The following is a 22303-nucleotide window of genomic DNA, read 5'->3' as shown; positions in this document are numbered from 1 at the left end:
CAGAACAATTCCCTTAACCTTACACTTATTTAAAAAGATTTAATTCCACCTTGACATCGGAATTATCAAACTGTGTAGATATGCTAGTCCATTCTGATCTTCTCTCTCTTTTTAAGTGCCAGTCTCTGCCACATAAACTTCTACCTGTCCCCAATGGCAATTACAAATGTAACTTGTGTGCCCAATTCAACCCTGGCTCCTCACGGTCTGAATGTAACTAAAGGCCTTTTAGTTAGGCTAAATATATGTCAATCTAGGAGGAGTGTTTTCTGGTTTTTCCTGTTTCAGAACTTTTTTCAGTGCATTTTAATTTCTGCTCCCTTTTAGATTTGTCTGTTTTTTGTTGGTCTGTAATGACCCTCCCACACCACATGATTGCATGCACCTGTTCAACTGCATAAAATGTGTTCATTTTCAGGTAGATAACCTGATGAAGGCTGCTGACACTGTTGGCTTTAAATAAAGAAATTTTGTGTGCTGAAGCTTGACAGTACAGCAGCTTCTTTTCTTCTAGTTTATGCCAGCTAGCACCTCCACAATCCAGATGTGCATTACTCTTGTTTAATAATATGAAACTGACAGGCACATTTCCAGCACTTACCCTGGCAAGCCATATAATAATTTAAACAATCATTATATTTGCCAGAAAATGTCAAGTGCTATAATAAAGTTGCTGATGATTATTTCTTTATGTAATAGGTACTTATTCATGTATTTTCAATAAAAGTCTGCTTTGTATGGGCATTTATATGGCTACCACAACAATAATAAAAACAAATATTTTTTGCAATGTGGTTTGTAGGTCAGGTCCTCCTTTGTCTTGCACAGTACAAACTGAATAATTTCAGTACATTTTCCAATGAAAAAATACAAATAAAACATCAATGAAATGTTTTTTTTTTTTTAAAGAAAAGAAAAATGAAATATATTCCACATATCATTTATGTACCTTTTTGTTAATAAACACACGGCACAATAACGGAAGTTGTCGCAAATGTTACCTCTGAAACAGATGTTATAATGTTTTCCATGATAAAGTTATATTCAAGTTGTGTGGGAAAGATGAAGTTGACTGTCACAGGCAAGGATTTGAAGCCCAGATTCTTCACCTAAATATGGAAATAGAAATTTAATATTAAATGCAGTGTATAATATTCTCATGTGTGTTGAAAAGTAAATATACTTTGTGTTGTCTGTTCACACCAAAACATAATTTCCTGAACATAATTTCTGTAACTTCAGCGAAAACAGTCATTTCTATAGCTTCCATACATTATACAGTATACACACTCAATAATATACACTGTGTGTCATCAGATTGGCTGTTTCTGTCTCAAGTTACTTTGATTTGAAAAAAGGTGTGGTTTGCCATTCACTGGGGTAGACTATCTTTCGGATTTGCTCAGTGCTTGTGTATTTTGATTTCATTGAGGATTTTGAATGTTTGACCTTAATTTGTTTGTCTCTGATTCATGCTTAGCCCTCCAAGTTTGTTTGCTAAGTGGATGCGTGTTTGATTTTTTTCTGTTCAATTTGACTCAGACTCTCGTCTAGCCCTTCTAGAGCGGATTTTGTGTTTGACCCTGTCCCGATTAAATGTTGTCTGCCACTATGTTCATCATATAGCAACTCCACTTAGTTAGGGTGATCCCAGCTGTATTACAAATCCTTCCATTGGGACACTTCATTATTTTGCTTTGTCATTTTTGAAGGTGACTCTGGGTGGAAATTTTTAAATCTCCCTGGGGGTACGCTATTTGGACTCTTGGTCACAGACTCAGTTTCCCGAGGCTCAGCATTTAAAGCCGCCCCATACCTGCCACACACACACACACAGCGGGCATTTCGGTTTAGCACAAATCTAATATGAGGTAAGGACTCAACAAGGTGCACGAAACCTGCTGCTCACTGGATGTTTCTGTTTATTGCACAATTCTCTGTGAACTCTAGAAACTGTAGTGTGCACAAATCATGGGAGGGAGGCAGCTATTTTTGAAATTTCGGAAACCACCACATCAGGCACCAACAATCATACCACGGTCAAAGTCACTGAGATCATGCGTCTGAATGGGTAGACTTGTTCAAGCTAACAGAAAGTCCACATGCTTAAATAACAGAAAGGCATCTCTGAAAACAATGCTTTGAAAGTTGAAGTGGATGGGTTATAGCACCAGAAGACGAAGAAGAATGCCGGGTTCTACTCCTGTCAGTGATGAACAGGAAAATGAGGCTACAGCGGGCACATTATCACAACAACTGGGAAACTGACGTTTGTGAAAACATCGCCTGATCTGATGAATCTTCATTTCTACTGGTTCCACAAACATGACAGTTACTTCAGTTTTCCAATGGCCTGCACAGTCCTCAGATTCAATCCAGTAGAGGACCTTGGGATGAGGTGGAATGGAATGGAAAGTTCGCAGCATCAATGTGTGACTGAAAACTCTGAGGGACTGCGTAATATTATTGAGTCAGCAAAATCCCTAAAGAGTGTTTCCAGCACCTTGTTGAATCCAGAACTCCAAAATAATTCTGACTGCTCTGGAGGCAAAAGGGGGTGACACCAGATATGCTCACACATATAAATAAAAAAGAAAAGTGAACTACAGTGCTGTATTTGCCCTCTTCTTGATTTTTTTCTATTATTGCATATTTGTCACACTGAATGGTTTCAGATATGTAGACAAAATGTAATATTAGATAAAGGGGAACTGAGTAAACACAAAACACATTTTTTGAATTATTCAGTTTATTTAAAAAGTTATAAAACACCCATATCACATGTGAAAAAGCAATTGCCCCCTTAGTTACTCAATCAAACAATTAACCACATTTAATTGATAATTCGATTCAGCAGAATGAACACAGCCAGGCTTGATTCCAGCCAGCCCTGTTGAATCTAAACTTCAGTCATATTGACCTTACCATCAGAGTGAAGTTGTCATCACAAAGTTTCTACAAGCAAACTATGCCACAGAAATTCAAAGGAAATTCCAGAAGAGATTACAAAAAAGTTTTGTCGAAATATGTCTTGAAAGGGTTACAAAGCCATTTCTAAGGCTCTAGGACTACACTAAACCACAGCCATTATCTCCAAATGGAAAACACTGTGGTGAATCTTCCCAGTAGTGGCCGGCCTGCCAAAATTTCTCCAAGGCCACAGCAAGAACTCATCCAGAAAGATTTTTAAAAATCCCAGAAGAATATCCAAAGAACTGCAGGCTTCCCTAGCCTCGGCTAAGGTCAGTATTCACAACTACACAATAAGAAAGAGACTGGGCAAAAATGGGATTCATGGGAGAGTAGTAAGGTGGGCACTACTACTAACCAATACTCCTCTCACTTTTTCAAAAAAAGCACCTGGATGACTGGATAATGTTCTATGAATAGATGAGTCAAAAGCTGAACTTTTTGGAAGACACATTTCCCATTATGTCTGGTATAAACAAATACAGCATTTCATTGTAAGAACATGATACCAACATGGTGGTCAAACATGGTGGTGGGAGTGTGATGGTGTGGGGATGCTTTACTGCTTCAGGACCAGGACGAATTGTTATTATTGAAGGAACTATAAATTCAGCTTTGTACCAGAAAATTCTTAATGGAATGTCCAGTCATCTGTCCGTGAACTGAATCTGAAGCGTAATTGGGTTATACACAAGCGGCCAAAACCAGACTTCGTTTTTGAAGCTCATTTCCTGGTCTTGTTGTTCCTGGTTGCTCACTAGCGCCACTACGGTTGGCTCCAGTATAGGTGTTTTCATATCCGGTTTCCATGTAAGTCTACGGTACAAATGCGGTCAAAATACAAAGTCAATAATTTTTTCTCATGAGTACAAATAGTCACAATATGTGTATTTTATTCGTCTTATGACTGTCCATGGGTCGATTTCATGATTTATTGTGTCATTTGGGCACTGTTATAATATTTGTTGTGGACCAATGAGGTACAGTTTGCGTCACTTCCTGATTACTGCAGAGGACTAAGCTACAGTAGGGGCTACAGTCTATGGTCACTGGGGTGGGAGGTGGCGCCTCTTGGCCTTGACATTGTGGCTCCGACCACAGTCCACCTGTGCGAAGTCAGAAAATGCAGGCATCCCATTTCGTAGTGATTTCATTATGGCGTGTGCTATTTACAGCTGCAGTAGACGACCATAAAATAATCATCCTCTGTAGGCGAGTCATTTTTACTATTTCCTTTAGCCTACTTAACCAAATAATTCGTTGGCAGAAAGCGTAATCAGCTTGCTATATTTGGTAGTCCAGTAGCCTATGCTAAAACATCGCAACTTCGGCTACCAAGCTATTTGACTAGCTAGCTAACCCTAACTGGCAAATATTCAATCTGTCAAACGTGTTTGACGGCTTGTCAGTCGTGTACATTCCGTAAATGTCTACCTGGGCCATGCTTCACGCATGTGACAAAGCTAATAAAACCTCAATTTTGGGATAAACACTGCAAAATTTTCAGTTTCACGAAGCGAATTAAGAGTCTTAAGGTTTATTTGCTGAATAACATACAACACACGATGAAATCACACACACACAATTTAACGAAATTAACCATCTTTGTAAGACTGGCATTTAGAAAGGAACATGTTTTTAACATTTAAGAGACCGACAAGAGCATTTAAGACAGTGGTTCTCAGAATCGGTCCTGGGGGCTCCTTGCGTATATTGGCTTTTCTCCATTGGTTTTGATGATTTACAAGAAAAAAAAATAGCCTAATAATAATTAGAAATTCAATGTACATTATTTTTGTCTTCATGCACCAGGTGGAAAACTTGCTGTACAAATTGCGTTGTCATATTTACACGCCTGCAGATCAGTTATTAAAATACTTGGTAGATTTGTTAATCACCGCTGACAGTGTTAATTTTTATTCAGTAGAAAGTGACTTGCGAACAATCGGTCAGCTAGCATCACCCAGCAAGTGAACACCACAAACGGCGATGGAGTAGCCAGTAGCAGTTACTGGCTCATTAACTGACTGTGGCGAAAACCTACAACGATAACTTGCTCGGTTAACAGCAGGTCGACCAGACAGTTATATGAAAATTAGCCTAGTCAAATCACCAGTAGCCTACACATCTCTGATTGATTGACCATCAGTGTAGTCGATGTTCTTCCCCTGTGGTTCATATTGCTAATGCGTGAGCTAACCACGGATAGCCTACCTAGCTCACTGGCAAGCTGATATGCTAGCTAAGCATATTCGTTTTGCTGAGAAACATAAATTGAAGATAACTGAACATAATTGTATTATTAATGTCATACATATAACGTGATTACATGACACAGTACAGTCACGGATGGAAATTAAACTCCGTAAACATTTGATAATATATTTTAAAACATAACGGCAGACAGTCAGCTAGCCTCAAGTTCGTTCTGCAATCGTTCGTTCAGGTTGATGAGCTTTTCCGCACCGGACTGTCAATCACATTGTAAAAATCACAAGACCGCTTAACTCTATGGTTTTGGCTCCAAATCGACAAAATGGCCGCGCCCGCCATTGAGCTTCAAAACGTGTTTTAGAGACCCACGGAGAGGCAATGGGTGACGTCACAGTGGCTTTGTCCATATTTTTTACAGTCTCTGGTTATACAGCAAGACAGTGATCCAATACACAGAAGCGAGTCCACATCTGAATGGCCGAATATAAACAAAATAAAGTTTTGGAGTGGCCTAGTTAAAGACCTGACTTGAACCCAATACAGACACTGTGGCAGGACCTGAAACAAGCCGTTCATGCTTGAAAACCTACCAAGTTGTCTGTAAGTAGTTCTGTAAAGACGAGTGGGCTTAAATTCCTCCACAGCGATGTGAAAGACTGATATCAAATTACAGGAAGTGTTTGGTTGAAGTTAACGCCGCTACAGTTGGTGCAACCAGTTAAGTTTAAGGGGGTAATTATTTTCAAATGCATAATAAGGGTGTTTGAGAACATTTTTCATTAAATAAATTAAATGATTTTAAAATGTGCTTTCTGTTTAATCAGGTTCCATTTGTTTAATATTACATTAGGACTAAAAGTCTGAAACCGGGGCCTCCAGTGGCGTAGCCCATTGAGTGCTTTCCACATGCTCATTGCGAGCCGCGATGTCGGAGGTTCGAGTCCGACCGCTGACCTTTGTCGCATGTCTCTCCTTCTCTCTCCTCCTAATTCTTCCTGTCTCTCTACACTATCCTGCCTAATAAAGCTGAAAAAGCCCAAAAAATTTATTTAAAAAAATAAATAAAATTCTGAAACCATTCAGAGGAAATCATGAAGAGGGAAAATACTTTTCATTGCAATGTATATTAGTGTGGCTTGCTGCAAACCACAAATAAGGATAATGTGCGGAATAGCTATAGTGCCTGGGTGAAGTTGACTTTACCTCAAATACATGCTTCAATGTTTTGGGCTCTGTGTCCTCCAGCGAGAAATTTAAGTATGTGACAGAGGCTTCATCTTGGCTTTGGGAAGATGAATACAGAAGAAATACAGATGACACCAAGAGTAAGCAATACACATGCAATCTAAATGCAATAACTTAACAAAAAAACTAATGAAGTGGCAATAATGGTAAGCTTGATTTTGGGTTAGACAAATAAACTATCGTCAAGCTTACATACATACACCAAGTTAATTACATTTACAGTTGAGGTTTAACAGCATGAGATTTTAGTTATAAAGGAGAACAAAATAATAATTTCATGAAATATGAATAATCTAACTTTATTAGGCATCGGAGGACAAATCAAGAAAGGTCAGTCAGCTAATGAGGCAGTAAGGTTTCTTTCAAAAGGAAGTCAGAGACAGTATTCACATCACACCTTGATGTAGTTTTACATTAAGAGCACACTATTCTTGCAGGAAAATGAAACAGATGCAGCTGTACTGGAAATAAGATAATTATTTAAATCATTTTAATACAAAGGTAAATGGGTAAATGGTCTAACAGCAGGGTACAATATATTGGTATAGCAAGTAATGTAATGTAACAAGGTTTAATGGTTTCTGGTTGGTGATTAGATGAGCAGAATATCACAATATCATTTCTCGATCAAGAGAGAGACTTTTATATATCTTTTTAAAATAGCTACAAAATAGAAACTTTGGTTATGCCTTCTCTTGTATTTTTCAACTCTGTCTGTTTGACTAATGCAGAATTGATACTTATTGATTTGCATATATTCAGACAATTTTCCCTCAGTCTACAGAAGAATGTATATAAAAATCCCTGTTCTTTTGATAGCTAATTGTTGCGGGAGAAGGAATCTGTGCCTGCATCCGTTGCTTTCTGTAGGCAGTATTTTAATATCTGAAGTTTTTCCTCTAAATTGGGATACTAGGAAGATGAAGTTGTGCTGCTGGCAGTGGTTTTTTGGGAAAAAATTATTGTAGGGGTGGTCAGAGTGTATGGCGCAATAAATTATATGTCTATCTACATGTAAAACCTGAAAGATTTTTATGTGTGGATATAATAATTTATATCTAATTTATATGAGAACAGCTACAGAGATATAGCTCTCCCTGCATCTAAGCAAAACAGGAATGCATATTTTTGAGGGATTTATGGTTTTATATTTTAAATTCATAGGTAAACCTGAAGATCTGTTGCCAAATATTAAAAGGTTTTCACATAACTGACTAGCTTTTGTATCCATTTGGAAAAATGATCCAGTCACTATTGCTAGAACTACCTTCTAGCCCTGCACTTTACATCCTTGCCCAATATTATAGTTTCTCCCAGTTGGATTATTTTGATTACAGAACAATAATCAAAATATTCTTAACCAATAAGTATGAAGTATTTACCTGATCCTGGTATAAATACATATATACTGGGTTTACATAATGAATGTGCCTATGACTTACCCTTTGACAGCAAGATCAACAGCAAACTGCACTGGGAGAGAGATTTTTCTGACAGTGGAGTTCCCATTGGCACTGAAGAGAAAAAAACATATATTTACTTTCTGATTGTGGTATGCTTTTTAGGTTAGGTTAGCTACAGTCCGAGTGTCCATAATATTGTTCAATTTTAGATTAACAAATTAAACTAGTTAAACTATTTCAATTAGAAAATGAACAAAATGATATAGCTGTTTCATTTACTTATAGAACACATATGGTGTAGTGCGGAAAGGGCTACTCCTCACAATATAACTACAGCTTAGGTAGTAACACATGGACTGCAAAACCATTTTTTGCAGTTATTGTATTTTGGAAACATGAGTACTGTCTTGTCCAAAATACATTTGTAAGAATTCTAAACATGTAAAAACTCATTACCATTTTATTGTTTTATGAGAAGGTTGAGAAGACTTAGTTTGAATTGTACTATATGTGATGCATTACATGCGGTCTTTAAAAACTGCACCTTTGGGCTACGATGACGATCTCCATTGAGTCACTCCAGTTAAACCGATCAGATATCAGGAATGAACTGCAAAAAAGTGCCTGTAAAGTACAAAACAAGATAATTAAAATGATATGCCGTAATTGTCATTTGTTATATGACACAATGCCCTGTGATAGATTGGCAACCTGTCCAGGGTGTATTCCTGCCTCTCGCCCAGTGCATGCTGCGATAGACTCCATAACTAGGTATAAGTGGGTATAGATAATGGATGGATGAATGAATATGACATTAGGGATGTAAGAAAATATCGATACACTTGAGTATCGCGATATTATGTTTTGCGATACTGTATCGATTCTCAAAAACACTGTATCAATAGTTTACATGCAAAGATTTGTGGCAGACAGTGGTTAATTTTGTGTTGTGTTTAGACCCCCAACCGCTAGATAGCAGTGTTGTAATCTATCTTCAGCCATTTCACTCTTCCACTACAATGTAACAACGTAAACTGGGTCTCAGCAGAAAAATCAGAGAAATTCTGCTAGCATGTCGCGATTATATGTCTTAAAATCTTTACTTTTGTAACTTCATGGGGAACTATGGGGAAGTGTAAGTTTAGCAATACGTGGTTGGAGAAAAGCACATTTAGTGCTTAGTTGAAACCAGTAGAGGGGAACGTTTTTGAAGCCCGCTGCACCTTATGAAAGAAATGATAAACTAGGAACAATGGGCCTTATTCACCAACCGTTCTTAAGAAGAATTTTCTTCTTAAAACCCACTTACGCAGTTTACACAAAGATTCTGACATTCACCAATGTTTTCTTATTTGGGATTTGTTCTTAGGTAAGAACAGAATCTACGCACACTCAAGAGCACACTTACGCACATTTGAGTGCTGACATGTTTGGGCAAAATAATTGGTTATTGCGTTTTCTTCAATTCTACAGTTGTATAATATTATAGAATTTAAATTACAATAATATTTTTATCATTTATAATATTTTTAAATAATTATTTTCATTATTTTACAAAGCATTAAGGTGCCAGGTTCCGCCTCAGAGGGTGGTTGCCTCAGCGGGAGTTCATCTGTAAATAAATTCTAAAAATCAAACCATTGTAGTGACCTTTTATTTTTGGAGGTTTCAATTATGCAATGTTTGGTCTATACTACAAAAGCAAATGTTTAAATTTTGAATACAAACTAAGCACTTAGGTAACACTTTTTAACCACATGGACATGTTGAAGAAGAGAACACTTATTCAGGGTCGTCACTAAGGGGGTGACACCAAAATGACTGGCAATACATTTTTTGTGCAGTGTTTTGTGCAGCGACGGGTTTACTCCGATGCAGTTCACTGCCGGTTGATTTAATTAGCAGTATTAATATGACGAGAAGCACTTTGTCGTTTGAATGCATAACACGCAATTCCTTGCGCCCACACCCACCAGCATTTTTTTATTTTTTTTTGTCTCAGATTTGACATCAAACCATTTTTTTTTACTTCATCAGTTGTGTGCCCTTCTCCGGATACAGCGTTCACTGAACGAGTAATAGCATCCCATGCATCTTTTTTGTGTTATTTTATGTCCACTACTGACGCTACTAAATATGACAGGTCGTTTGCTGTTCACTTCCCACAGCAATATCTCCACTTCAGAACTACTGACGTTTTTCTTACGTTTGGAGTCCGGTGCTCCACCGTCTTTAGATTTTTGTTTGGGCATTATTGACTTTGTTCGCTCTCAACTTTTCTTTTTGATTTCTGTGTGTGCACACGGCCCTGCAGTCTCATGTCCTTTTATGGGGATTGGCAGGGCGTTTACCTATGCTAATTAGGAACAACTGGCACGCGCTTTACATTTACGAGGACAATGGGATTCATCATTTTAAGAACACGTGCGAACAATTCTGCGGTTTAAGAACAGGTCGTGAATCTGACGTAGACTTTTCTTAGGATATTTCTTAAGAACAAATTTAAGAAAAAACTAAAACACCAAAGACATTGGTGAATGAGGCCCATTGGGGGTAAAGGCTTTAGAATCGCATGGTCAGCCAGAGAAACACAAGACCCAAGTGAAAAAAGAACAACAAACACCTGCCATCTCTTCCGTGTTTGCCCCTGCTTCGGGAGCATCAAGTGTGTCCAATGTAGCGTTGTCATAAAATTTTCCTGACCGTTTACTTGTTTACATTTTGAACAGATGTGGCTCCTGGGTAAATAATCTATTGTGGTTTTCATCACAGCACTTCCAACACAAGCAATATATCGGAAAAAAAATTTCTTCTTACTTGAAAAGTGCCTGACCCGCAACTGTAGAAATGTGTTAACACGGCAACACAATTACATCGAGAAATACTATTTTAGGAAAAAAGCGCTATGTTCTGTAACTGAATTTAGATCAAACCTACCCTATACAAAAATATAAAAACGCTCGTCAATCTGTGTATAATGTCATCGTCGCGTGGAGTCTTTAAAACCATAAAACCACCCCCTTAATAAAATAAAATAAAAACTGTAGGATACTCGTTAACTTTAAATATAGGCCAACTAGTCTGATTTTGACAACTTTGTGATTTAACTGGTTCACGTTTTAGTTTATAAAACTCAAAAGTAACTTAAACATCCACTGAGCGCTTGTGTCTTACTACTAGTTAAGCAATTTAGTATAAATTCTGCAGACTTCTTGAGAATACTTGGTGTACTAAATGTTGCAAAGAAGTATAATTTTGAGTATATTTTCCTGATGTGTAGGCCTATATTTGTTCAAAAGTGAATGAAGTAGGCTTTCTTATTTTAAGAAAGAATGCTATATTAGTGTGCTTATAAAATTTTATGGGGTCCAACTTTTCAAAGTTTCTTTATTCAAGTAGTAGGATGATAGGACAGCGCCTTATTCCCACATTCTCTTCCTCAGTCAGTGAGAATTCTTTTAAGAGCTCCAATCTTTTGCCAGTATGGCCGTGAAATATGTATTAGACCTTAAAAAGGTCTTTAAAAGTCTTAAATTCAACTTCTGCTGGAACCCCGCTGAAACAGGAAGTAGCGTAAGGGCACACCGCTAACGTTAGCATTATATTGCTTACATTATCGCAATATATCGCAATATATTGAATCGTAACCCCTGTATCGTGATACATATTCTTGCCAATACACAGCCCTATATGACATGGTATAAAATAAGGATTACATCTGATAAAATCGGATTTTCCATAACTGTTCTTACTCAAAATTACAGTCAGTTTACAGAGGGCTGACATTCACAAACCAATACACAGTTGACACTGGTGTAATAGAGCTCTTGCCTGGTTCAAATTCTTTCAACACAGTATGTATTTGCAAATGGTACAACTTCATCCTTGTGGGAATTGCTGACAAACATTTCTGACAAAGAAAACAAAGATCTAAAATCTAAGATCCTTAGTGCATATCCTAAAATTTCAACACAGTTTAGTGTAGTTTTTGAACACTAGCCTGTACTAGCCTAGTCGTACAACAGAGAGCATCTTTAGAACATGACAGAAGGGAATAGAAAATTCCCTGTAACATGACACAAAATCTTTAATTTTTCAAAGAAAGTAAAAGTGGTAGAGAAGAAGTGAAGTAGCGATCGGTGTAATACACTCAACATAAGACCAGCATTATCTCATGTGCCCAAAAGCATGCAACTATACAATTCTTCTTGGTGCATATATATATATATATATATATATATATATATATAAGAAATAAACCACGACGGGCTGTCCCGTTATTGGAAAATAATGTGCGACGGGTGGTGATGCGGCCGATGCGAAGTCGAGGTCGCTTAACCACCACCGAAGTACATTATTTTCCAATAACGGGACAGTTTATTCCACTTATACAATGGGTTACCAACAATGACTATATATGGTTACTTTAATATTTATTGATTTTTACCAACTTAATCACCTATTTGGACCGTTGTTATGCAAAAACTCTGGTTGGTAGTTCTATTTGCACCATTGTTAAGCAAAATCCTCTGGGCGTTCATTCGACGAAAACAATGATTCTATCAAGAAAAAATAGTCCCTTCTTTTATACCATACAATTAGCACCAATTTTGGTCATTTTTGTCATTACATTATTGAAGAAAACTGCATGAAACCATAACTCAATCAAAATAATCTTCCAAGCTCTGTCTTGCTTTTTAAAATGGTGTGGTCACGCAGTGTAGACACAGCATTTTTCAAGACCCTCTGAAACCGGGTTTGAATGCCAGCTAGCTTTACGATGTCACCCAGCCATTATTAAAATTCAGCTAGGTTTTAGGTCAAAATGGTCTCACTGCATGCTTTTTATCCCGGCCAGCTAGCTAGCTAGCTAACTACTGAATTATATTCAAAACAGCAGTTACTATAAACTAGCCATACGGATCGCCTATTCTATTGTCCAAATAAGGTACGATTCAGTATTTTGCGGGATGGTTGGCGACCCTAAATGAAGCCAGTAACTAGAACCGTGATTCAACGTTGCCATCAGTTGTGAAATTGGACATTGAAAAGGGGAGGGGGTGTAACAACAATTCAAAATCGAAAGAATAATGTTGCTGTTTTAACTGCTTTAGAATTCTGGATTTTGTAGCGCATTGATTTCATAACTGTTAAAAGGCTGAGGTGTCCCTTTACTGAGAATTAATGCCCACCCATGGACCAATCAGAGTCTAGGCTACTGGTAAATTATTAGCATGCCCTGTTGTTGTGAAGTTGTCATTCATACCGTAAATACACACTTTATTGCGGCAAACCAATGTGCAATGCATACAACAACTTGTCAGATTTCTGAATTTGTTTTTACAACCCTCCAGGCAGCAACTGGTTTCTATTCATTTCCATACGGTCAGGGGTTAAACTGGGATTTGGGAGGTGGGTGGACCCTGAGATCCGGTGGGAGGTGGGTGAAAAAAGGTACAAACCAATGAATGTCTCAGCTCAAAATAGTTGTATCTTTAATGTATTGTGCACATAATTGTAATTAAGGAAAACAATGTTTTAAAAAGAACGTATACTATTGATGCAAGCTTTTACATGAAATATTTCAAGTGTCATTAATGCTGAGAATTTTTTTACCCACGAAAATAATCAGTCATCCTCCTCTTTTGTCCTCCCTTTCTTCCTCCTTTATCCATCTTTCTTAAACTTTCTTAAACAATTGGTGATGCGCAAAACTTTCCTTTAAACTAATCATTGATCTCAAACTGTTTTAATTAATTTTCAGTGATTAACAAGCATGCAAATGATCTGACTAATCAATTGGAAAATGACACACAGCTTCTTTGCTTTGTGTTAGGGAGATTAAATGATAAATGCGATTTAGAAAACGTTTTAATCACTAAGCAGTGGCGGAATCTTCCCCTGATTTTCCTTGAGTATCAATGTAATTAATCCACAAAATAGGCTACTCAATAGTAATACTATCATATATAGCCAGCTCTCCCCAAATAGGCAGTTTTAGCGAGTAGCCTAGGCCTTATAGCCAACATTTATTTTCATTTGCAGTACGAAATTTTGCACATTTTTAATCTACATTTTTTGTGGATACATGTACTTCTTTCTCCGTACTCAAATTCATGGCAAATATCTGCAATGTGTAGATTGTAAACAAAACTGAAGTGCAGGCTTTGTTTTTGCTGGTTATTCTGAATGCTAACACGGTAGATAACAGACTGGTGTATCTTCTTTTTTAAGTGTAGACTACTTGGTGATTAAAATGGATTTTTTACGGATAAATTGAATTTATTATTTAATCCCCCTAACACGGTATGAAGACAATGTGTGTTAGTCTACTTGCCATTTGATTAGTCCGATCATCGGCACGCTTGATAATAAAGGAAAAATTACTAATGAAAACAGGTTGAGATCAATGATTAGTTTAAAGGAAAGTTTTGCGCCCCACAAATTTTCAGCTCATCAGTCACCGCTGAATAAAACATTATGTATGTGGGAAATATTCAATCCTAGTTTAGCTGCTGACCAGCAACCTGCTGATTTTGCTCAAGCAATCAAAGTTGCCGTTAATAATAGCCGGCGTTCGTGGGGGCTGTTTATTCATCCCTCTTTAAAATGTTGCGTAGATGAAATTACATGTTAATGAAATTACCTACCGCGCCCGCTTCCAAACAATCAAGACAACCAACGATATTTTTCTTTCTGTGCCTGTCTAAAACGACTGTTCCTCCTGAGTTTTTTTTTCTTCAGATTTTTTATTGGTTGAGCGAGTAACTGGCTAGAGGGAACACATGGACTGGAGCATACAAAAAATGGATTGTCATGACTGGATTGTCATAGTTATTTGTAAAACTGCCGGTCAAAATTATTTCACCTCCAATTTAACCCCTGCATACGGTATGAAAATCAACTTGCAGACATTTTCTTGAGATAGGTGATCATTCTGAAAATGAAGTCTGAATGATTTTTTCCCCCGAAGTGTAACATTAATGGAAAAATTAAGTTTTGCTCGGCTGTATTTTACTTTCTTATGCTCTGGCTCTAGACATTTTTGCGGAAGCATGCGTTTGCAGAAGTATAGGTATTGATAGCCAGCTGAGCTAACTTTTGCCAAGTTAACAGCTCGAACAGACAATGTGAACACTTTATAGAAACAGTTTTATTGGTTGATAAGTACACTGTATGCATTTTAATCCACTTGTCCTTTTTTATTTTTACATGCTTTATTAGCCTACGTAATGTCTTAAAGTGGATGGGCATATATGAAATATCTCTTCACAATAAGAGCAGCAATTATAGCAGCATTAGCAGAGATACAGGGATAAGTGAGGAGGGAGAAAGAGATGGGCCCTGGGGCATAGACCTATGTGTTAGCTAGCTACTCTACATTATATTCTATATTCTTAATTAGTTGGATGGAAATTTAAACACAACAGGTTCAGAAATTAAGTGCTTTGTCCCAGATTGTAGGAACTATTAACTAATTTGTGTACCTATAGGGTACCGCCCCAATGACAAGCATTTGCACCTTTTAGGCACATTCACCTTTTTTCTGAGAATGTGTTGACATGAACAACATTAACCTACTGTAACAGGGAAGGAGCACTCGACATCAACAGGGCCCATCAAACATCTGATTGCATTCAGATGATACTTCGTTTCTCCCAGCATTTGGAAATATGCTTAAAATGCTTAGGCCTACAGGCTACAAATCACATGGCAGGTTGTTGAAAGTTGACAGCCTCCATCCAAAACTGCCAGAGAATCATCGTAGGATGTAAACTAATATTCCTCATTGCATCATTCAGCAAGTTTATTTTAAAGCTGAATACGGTACTATAATGATGAAAGATGGATAGTAATTATTTAACTGACTGAGGAGCATTTTCTACAAACAGCAGCATATCATCACCGTAAGGAAAAAAAATGTTATGTTTAGTATTGTTGCTTGAGATTAGATAATGTTAACTGTTTGATGGACAGCCTGAGCTAAATGATCAAGGAAAAGAGTGAACAACTAAGGGGATATTCTTGGTGAGTACCTTGGGAAATTCAAGAGAGCAGTTGGCTGTTGGATTGGCACATAAAACTATTGTCACTCTAATAAAATCTACACCAAAGGCCATAGTCTCCAGTCATGACCAGTGATAGGGCCATTATTGCGTTAAATGATAATATGGCTATGGGAGACTTTATGTTGATGTTGTGTCTACTAAGATTGTCAGAAGCAAGTTCGGTTCTAATAAAGCTGGTCACAGTGTACAAGCTTGGCCATATGACCATTAGATGGAGTGATAATACTATTGCATTAACATCAGAATTTAACTTGTTGGTGCAATCCCCGAGTGGCCATGATGCCAGCATCCATACTTTCAGTGCTCCTACAACCAAACTATGAGTTGAAAACACAAACTCTGTGTTTGGGCTTTATTAGTAGACGATTCAGGACAACTATGCCAAAGACGGAGTTTCTAAGCATCAACTGGTCGAACACTTACCAAGCACCCTCTCCGTGCAGTCTCATCAGCAACTACATCCCCCACCCACGACATGCTGGACAATAGTGTCTAACTGGGTATTCATAAAAATATTCTTTCACCACTAAAAATTCATATTCCGTCATAGCAACAAGATAAACCAAAACAATAGCCCTAAGACATGCCAATACAGCAGTGAAAACGCTGCTCACTGAATAACACAATAGACACAAATCTTTCTAAAATAAGACCATGTCATTCTACCATCAATATCTGTGACTAAATATGGAATAAAGATACAACCTTACCATTGGTTTTACACAAATAGATGTCCCTTTCGAGACTGAGTGGTCATATATTGTCTTGACAATACATTTCTGAACAATACGCTGATGTGTGACGCCTGGGTACCTTCCAAAATAGCTGTGTGTAATACCTCCCCTGTTGTCGCCCTTTGTAGTACAATCTGACTTGATTGACAAATAATTTATCCAAAAGGTGACAGAATAAGCTTTCTAACAATGTATAATATGTCTAATTTTACTTTTGGAATAGTGTTTTTATAGCCCAGCATAAATGAAATTTTGCTCTCATCATCACCAACTTACGTATTCACTCTGTGGTAGCAGTAAAAGACACTGCACCCGGCAGAACTTTATCGATCAGTTTAGTCTTTTTTAGGAAATATTATTATCCTAGAGATCTTGGCTAAGGCATATGTTTGCTGATAGACCTAGCCGATACACTGATTTCTGGACTGTCAGAATGAGAACAACAGCATTGATTCTCTGTCCCTGTCATTATCTACTGAACACAGATAATATTTCATTGTCCATATGTAAGTGTTACTTCTCAAATTATTTCAGTTATATACGTAAGTTCTGAAATTGAGTGTCTTTAAATAGGTTAATGGTATTTTATAATAAGGATATTTCACACTGTAACGTAAGTAGCTAAGTCGTTAACTGGGTTTCTGTAGGGTTTCTGTTTCAAGCACCGGATGTGACCTGAGCTGGAGCATCGCCAAAACGTGGTGTACGGTTGAAAATTGTTTTAATGTCATCCCATCCCCATACAAGAAAACATTACATGCTGTAAAGTACAGAAAAACATACGAGACTTAATGATTACACATTTAAGTACTGTACCACGTTGTGGGACTTTGTTTTTGCATTATTTTAAAATCCAATATCAATGTTTAATCTTAAACCTTCATAGGGGGCACATTTATATACTTTATAATGGACAAAAAGCATTTTATTCATTTTTGGAGAGATTTTGAATATATTGCTGGTCCCCTAGATATGTTAGACCACTGTACTGATGGGAAGCTTGTAATTCCCACTTGAAAATGATGTAACAGTGAGTGTCTTGAGTCAAAACAGTACACACACATTTTAGATAGATTTGGAGACACTGGGTACACTGCTTACTTTTTGCTTCATAGATCTTTAGTAGTTCTGCATATCCACCCTTACATTTTACACACTTGTGGTCAAGGAGTTTTTGATCCAGGACATGCATAGTTTAACCTGCTTTATATATGGGATCTCTCAGTATTTCTCATTGCAAACTAAAAAAGACAATTGCATTTGTGGCGCTTTATTTCTTCCTAAATTATGAATATAAACAAATCTAATCTTAGCACTGTAAATCGTACAAATGTCCTGCTTCATGTGCATTTTTCAAGTCTCTGTGATGCTCCCAACTGGAGTTATAAAGCTTTAAATAAGGTACCCCCTAAATGGGCAATGATTGGGCAGATTTGGCGTCTGCGCAAAGGGGTTAAGAGTGAGAGGGGTCTGTAGCTTGCACACTCATTCAGGTTCCTGTCAATCTTTAACAAGAGATATAATATTTGCATCACTTGAAAAAATGCCCTTCTCAACAGCAAAATTAATCATGTTAAGAAGCAAGGGGCCTAGAAGATCCAAGAATGCAAGAAAATATTGGATATGTGGATTCCCGTCCAAGCCTGGCACTTTGCTTTATTGCCTTTCCTGTACAGCTGCTTTGTTAAGAAATACAATATAGGAGCACCTAAGGCCGGAGATCCTCTCTTGACATCTGTGGACATCTCTGGCAATAAGTGCTTGTATATTGTACTCACAAAAAACATTATATATACTCCATGTCCACAAAGTGCTGTTAGTCTCATGGCTAGCAGATGACTTGGTCTGGACCCATTAAAATAATAACATTGCCTGGTTTAATGTATAAGAAATTTGGCATGTTGAGTTGAGTGCATTAATTTCTTTCTGTACCATTTCACATTGCAGAGCAAGATTATCTGAATAGTTGTACTGCATCGATTGTTCTAAAAACTATCAATTTAAATTTAAAATTACATAAATTCAGTGATTTAATTTTCTTCTAAATAGAGAAGAGAATAAAGGCTCTAATAAAGCCTTTAACAGCATCCCAGAGGACTCTTAGGTTGTCAAGAAAATCTTTGCTGAAATGCAGAAATTATGATAATCGTTCCTTGAACTGGGACTTTTAAGACTCATTGCTCAGAAGTGTGACATTACAACGTCATCTAACTGCACATGAGGGAGGTGCATTAAGTGAAACATAGTGCAGAACAAGCTGAAAAGCTTTTACACTGCAGAAAAGTGAGGGATGCATAAATGAATACAGATAAACATTACAAATATTTAGTCCTATTAAATAAATGTTGAATCTTACAAACCTTACATATATATATATATATATAATAATGGCATTATTTAGTGTGATAAAAATATATATATTTTAAAAATTCTTATTTGGTAGTTCTAAAGATTTGTTTGTTAGTAGTGATTAGGCAAAGTTACAGGTTCATAATGTCTCAAAATGAACTTGCTGAAAAGAGAAAGAGAAAGGAGTAAAAAAACATCAGTAATCAAGCCATTGCTCGGTTAGTGGGTTAAATGTAGCATTGCACTGTTCTATGTTGTGAAAATCTCCCTTATATTCACAACCAAATTTACAAAGGAATAATCAAAAAAACGTTTTGAAAATTTCAACAAATATGACCAATGATTGTATGATAGCATATTTTTCCCCCCATTATTGGGCCATATCTGTCGACTTTTTAATCACCTTTTAATGATTGTGTTCTGTTTATTTATTTGCACCTGTGAAACAGTTAGCCTGGGTCAAACATACCCAGGACATTATTGTGATTTTAAAGCACTACAAAATATAACTTATGGAAAAATAATCAATATATGTAATCTTTATTTCAATTCAAAATGGTTAAAACATTATGTGTGGTTACTTATTTCCATTTACCTCTGCTAGATTACGTTTATGAATGAAAGTGTCATTCATCCATGATAAAAATGAATTTATAGTTTAATAATTCCATATAATAAAGGTATGGGGCATAAACCATATTTATCTGTGAAAGTTTTATCTGTGAATTAAAATAAAATGGTTTTCTTGCAGTAGAATATGGATATTTATTGTTCTGAACTGACATTCTCAATTGTTTTTCATCTTCATCTTGTTTCAGGGATACACACTGAAACAGTAGATAGAGCTGACAGTTAAAGGTATTGAGACATTGTTAACAGGTCCCTCTTTAGTTTTAATAATTAGCAAATTGTATGTGTGTTGTGTTCATAAAAATGTCAATTGATTTGGGAGAGGGTGGGCCAAATCAAATCCTGCTTTGGGCCCCTCAAAGGCTAGGGCACTGACAAGAGCTACAGCTAGGCCAATGAGCTAAAGACCAATAGCCACCCCCCCCACCCCCCACCTAACCTTATTGTTTCACAACAACTGGTGACTTCACATTCTGTCTTGAACATTTATATGCTAACAATCATGTTGTTTCAACAGATATGCAAAATTACTTACATATGCTTTGCTGGGGTAGACAGGAAGGCTCACAGTGCAGAAAGTGTCATTTTGGCCTTCCAGGCCAGAACAGCTGATGAGTGTCCTCCTGGTGGCCTGCCACAGAGAGAATAGTACAGTAAAACATCAATGTTTTCTTATTTGTCAGCACACATTAGTGCAACCTTTATTTATTATAGCTGCAAGTAGCATTGTGGAGGGCCAAGCACCAAGGGTGAACTGCTGAGCATTGTGCGCAATCTGAAATGTCTGCAAAAATATAAACAAAGTTTTGCAACAATTTAGTTGTATGCATACCACAGGTGTGCTGTGGGGGTACACTGCATGCTGCAATGGGAGAGGGAGACACTCAGAGTGTACAAGGTCCAGTCCTTTGTTTCTCTCTGCCTGGCACGTGCACCCGTGAGGTCATAACTGTGCTGAAACACAATCCAATTTGCCACTCTGGAGCAAAAGTGCCCCTTTGAGTTGCTGACCCCTCCCTCGTGGCCTGGTGGTGCCCATCCTTGCTTTCCTGCCATCACCGTTCTCATCTACAAGCGCTCATGTAATGTGAAATGCAAGTAAAGCATGCTGCTCCAAAACAAAAAATGTAGGCTATGGATTAAAACTGATATTCCCTGGGTTCAGCCACAGTTGACACACAGCACTCAGTGTATGCACAGAGACAATCACTAGTGCCCACAATCACTAGAGTCCCACATGCAGTTCATCACAGTCTTTGCACATGCACTGTAGCTGTAGCCTACATGTAGTGCTACTTATGGTAGCAGAGAATAATTACCTTCCCTAAATTGGTTTAAGACATAGACGTGAAGTTATGATAGTGTTGCTATGAGTAATACCTTCTTTCAATAAAAGCTTTGTCACCTTTACAATCAGGACCATAATATTAACTGCTGCCCAACAGTGCTGTCCTGAAGGGAGAAATGATCATATATCTTTTTATATATATCTTTTGGATGGTGCAGTTGATCTGTTTGTGCTTAGAGACATTGGCCTGCATAGAAAGTGAAAGCAAGTTTTCTTTAAGTTTTTGCTGTAATTTTTGCAGTTACAGCATATTATGCATGCTTTCCATGGAAATTAAATTGTTGCCAAGTTAACCAGGTTGCAATGACCAGCTGAGAAAATAATTTCAAAGGTGATCTCTGTACATGGAAGTATTTTAGGAAGTCTCTTAGCCTAATGAATACACTCAATATTGTTATTTGGATGTATTCCAGGCATCAGGGATGTTGTGTTTAACCTCAAAATGTCCGATATATTTGTTATTTGTTATTTAACTAAAAAATAAAACGATTTCCAAGGCTGTCATCATACCATAGAAAACAGAATATAGTTATACAGTATGTTAAGGGGCTCAGGAACCGCACACTGTAGTTGTGTGTGTGTGAGTGTGTGTGTGTGTTGGGGTGGCGGGGGGGTTATGGCCTGCTTGTTGCAGCTCCTGCCAAAAAAGGAATTCTCTGTATGTGAACTGAATTATATTATAGAAGTCATTGTTGCTCAGCCAAAATTTATCATATTCACTTAAACTGCATCATGGACTGCAAACCTTATCCAAGTATGATCCATACCGAATGTGGTGTTCATTGGATGTAAAGATACATGTGCAATAATAATTTAAACATTGCAATTTAAACGTTTGAAGTGGTGCAGTAGGTGGTAGGTGCACAAAATGTGACATACATGATCTGAACAGTGGTCAGATTTAAAGTAGATCAAATATCTTTTCCACAATTTCTGCATATTCATAATTGATTATATTTAAGAATCTTGCATTGAGGGGTGTGTAAGGGAAGCCTTCTGAGGGTTCTGGTTAAATTCATTACAATTTGGCCTCATGGAGCCTATGTAAATGAGTATTTTTCAAAAAGCACCCCCTTCAGGCCATACTGCACTATAACACTGCGAGGCTGTGTTTGTTCGTCCACAATATTGCTGTCCATAATACTGTGAAGTATCATCAGAATCGACACAAACACGTATTTCTGGTGTGGTCGGCCTGTGGACATCTTTTGAGATATCAATATTTCCTTTACACGCATGCTGTAGACCAAACATGCCAAATGTGGTGAGAATCAGACAAACACCAGGAGAAGTATGAAAAAGTTTGTTTTTCAAAGAATTCAAAATGGCGGAAATCAATAA

General features: G+C 37.3%; 1 protein-coding gene across 2 annotated transcripts in view; it reads right to left on the bottom strand.

Moving 5' to 3' along the window:
• The window catches only part of LOC135247708 (integrin alpha-M-like), a 157874-nt gene that overhangs the window by 15475 nt on the left and 120096 nt on the right, over positions 1-22303 (bottom strand). For both annotated transcript variants that reach the window (XM_064321478.1, XM_064321479.1), the window contains exons 21-25: positions 20150-20245; positions 8377-8456; positions 7872-7943; positions 6388-6466; positions 1002-1109 (exon numbers count right to left, since the gene is read on the bottom strand). In XM_064321478.1, coding sequence (XP_064177548.1) covers positions 1002-1109; positions 6388-6466; positions 7872-7943; positions 8377-8456; positions 20150-20245 — 435 coding nt within the window. The remainder of the gene's footprint in view (positions 1-1001; positions 1110-6387; positions 6467-7871; positions 7944-8376; positions 8457-20149; positions 20246-22303) is intronic.

The sequence above is a fragment of the Anguilla rostrata genome, chromosome 2 (assembly GCF_018555375.3).
Source record: "Anguilla rostrata isolate EN2019 chromosome 2, ASM1855537v3, whole genome shotgun sequence".
Classification (NCBI taxonomy): Eukaryota; Metazoa; Chordata; class Actinopteri; order Anguilliformes; family Anguillidae; genus Anguilla; species Anguilla rostrata.
This window is presented reverse-complemented; position numbering and strand designations above follow the sequence as displayed.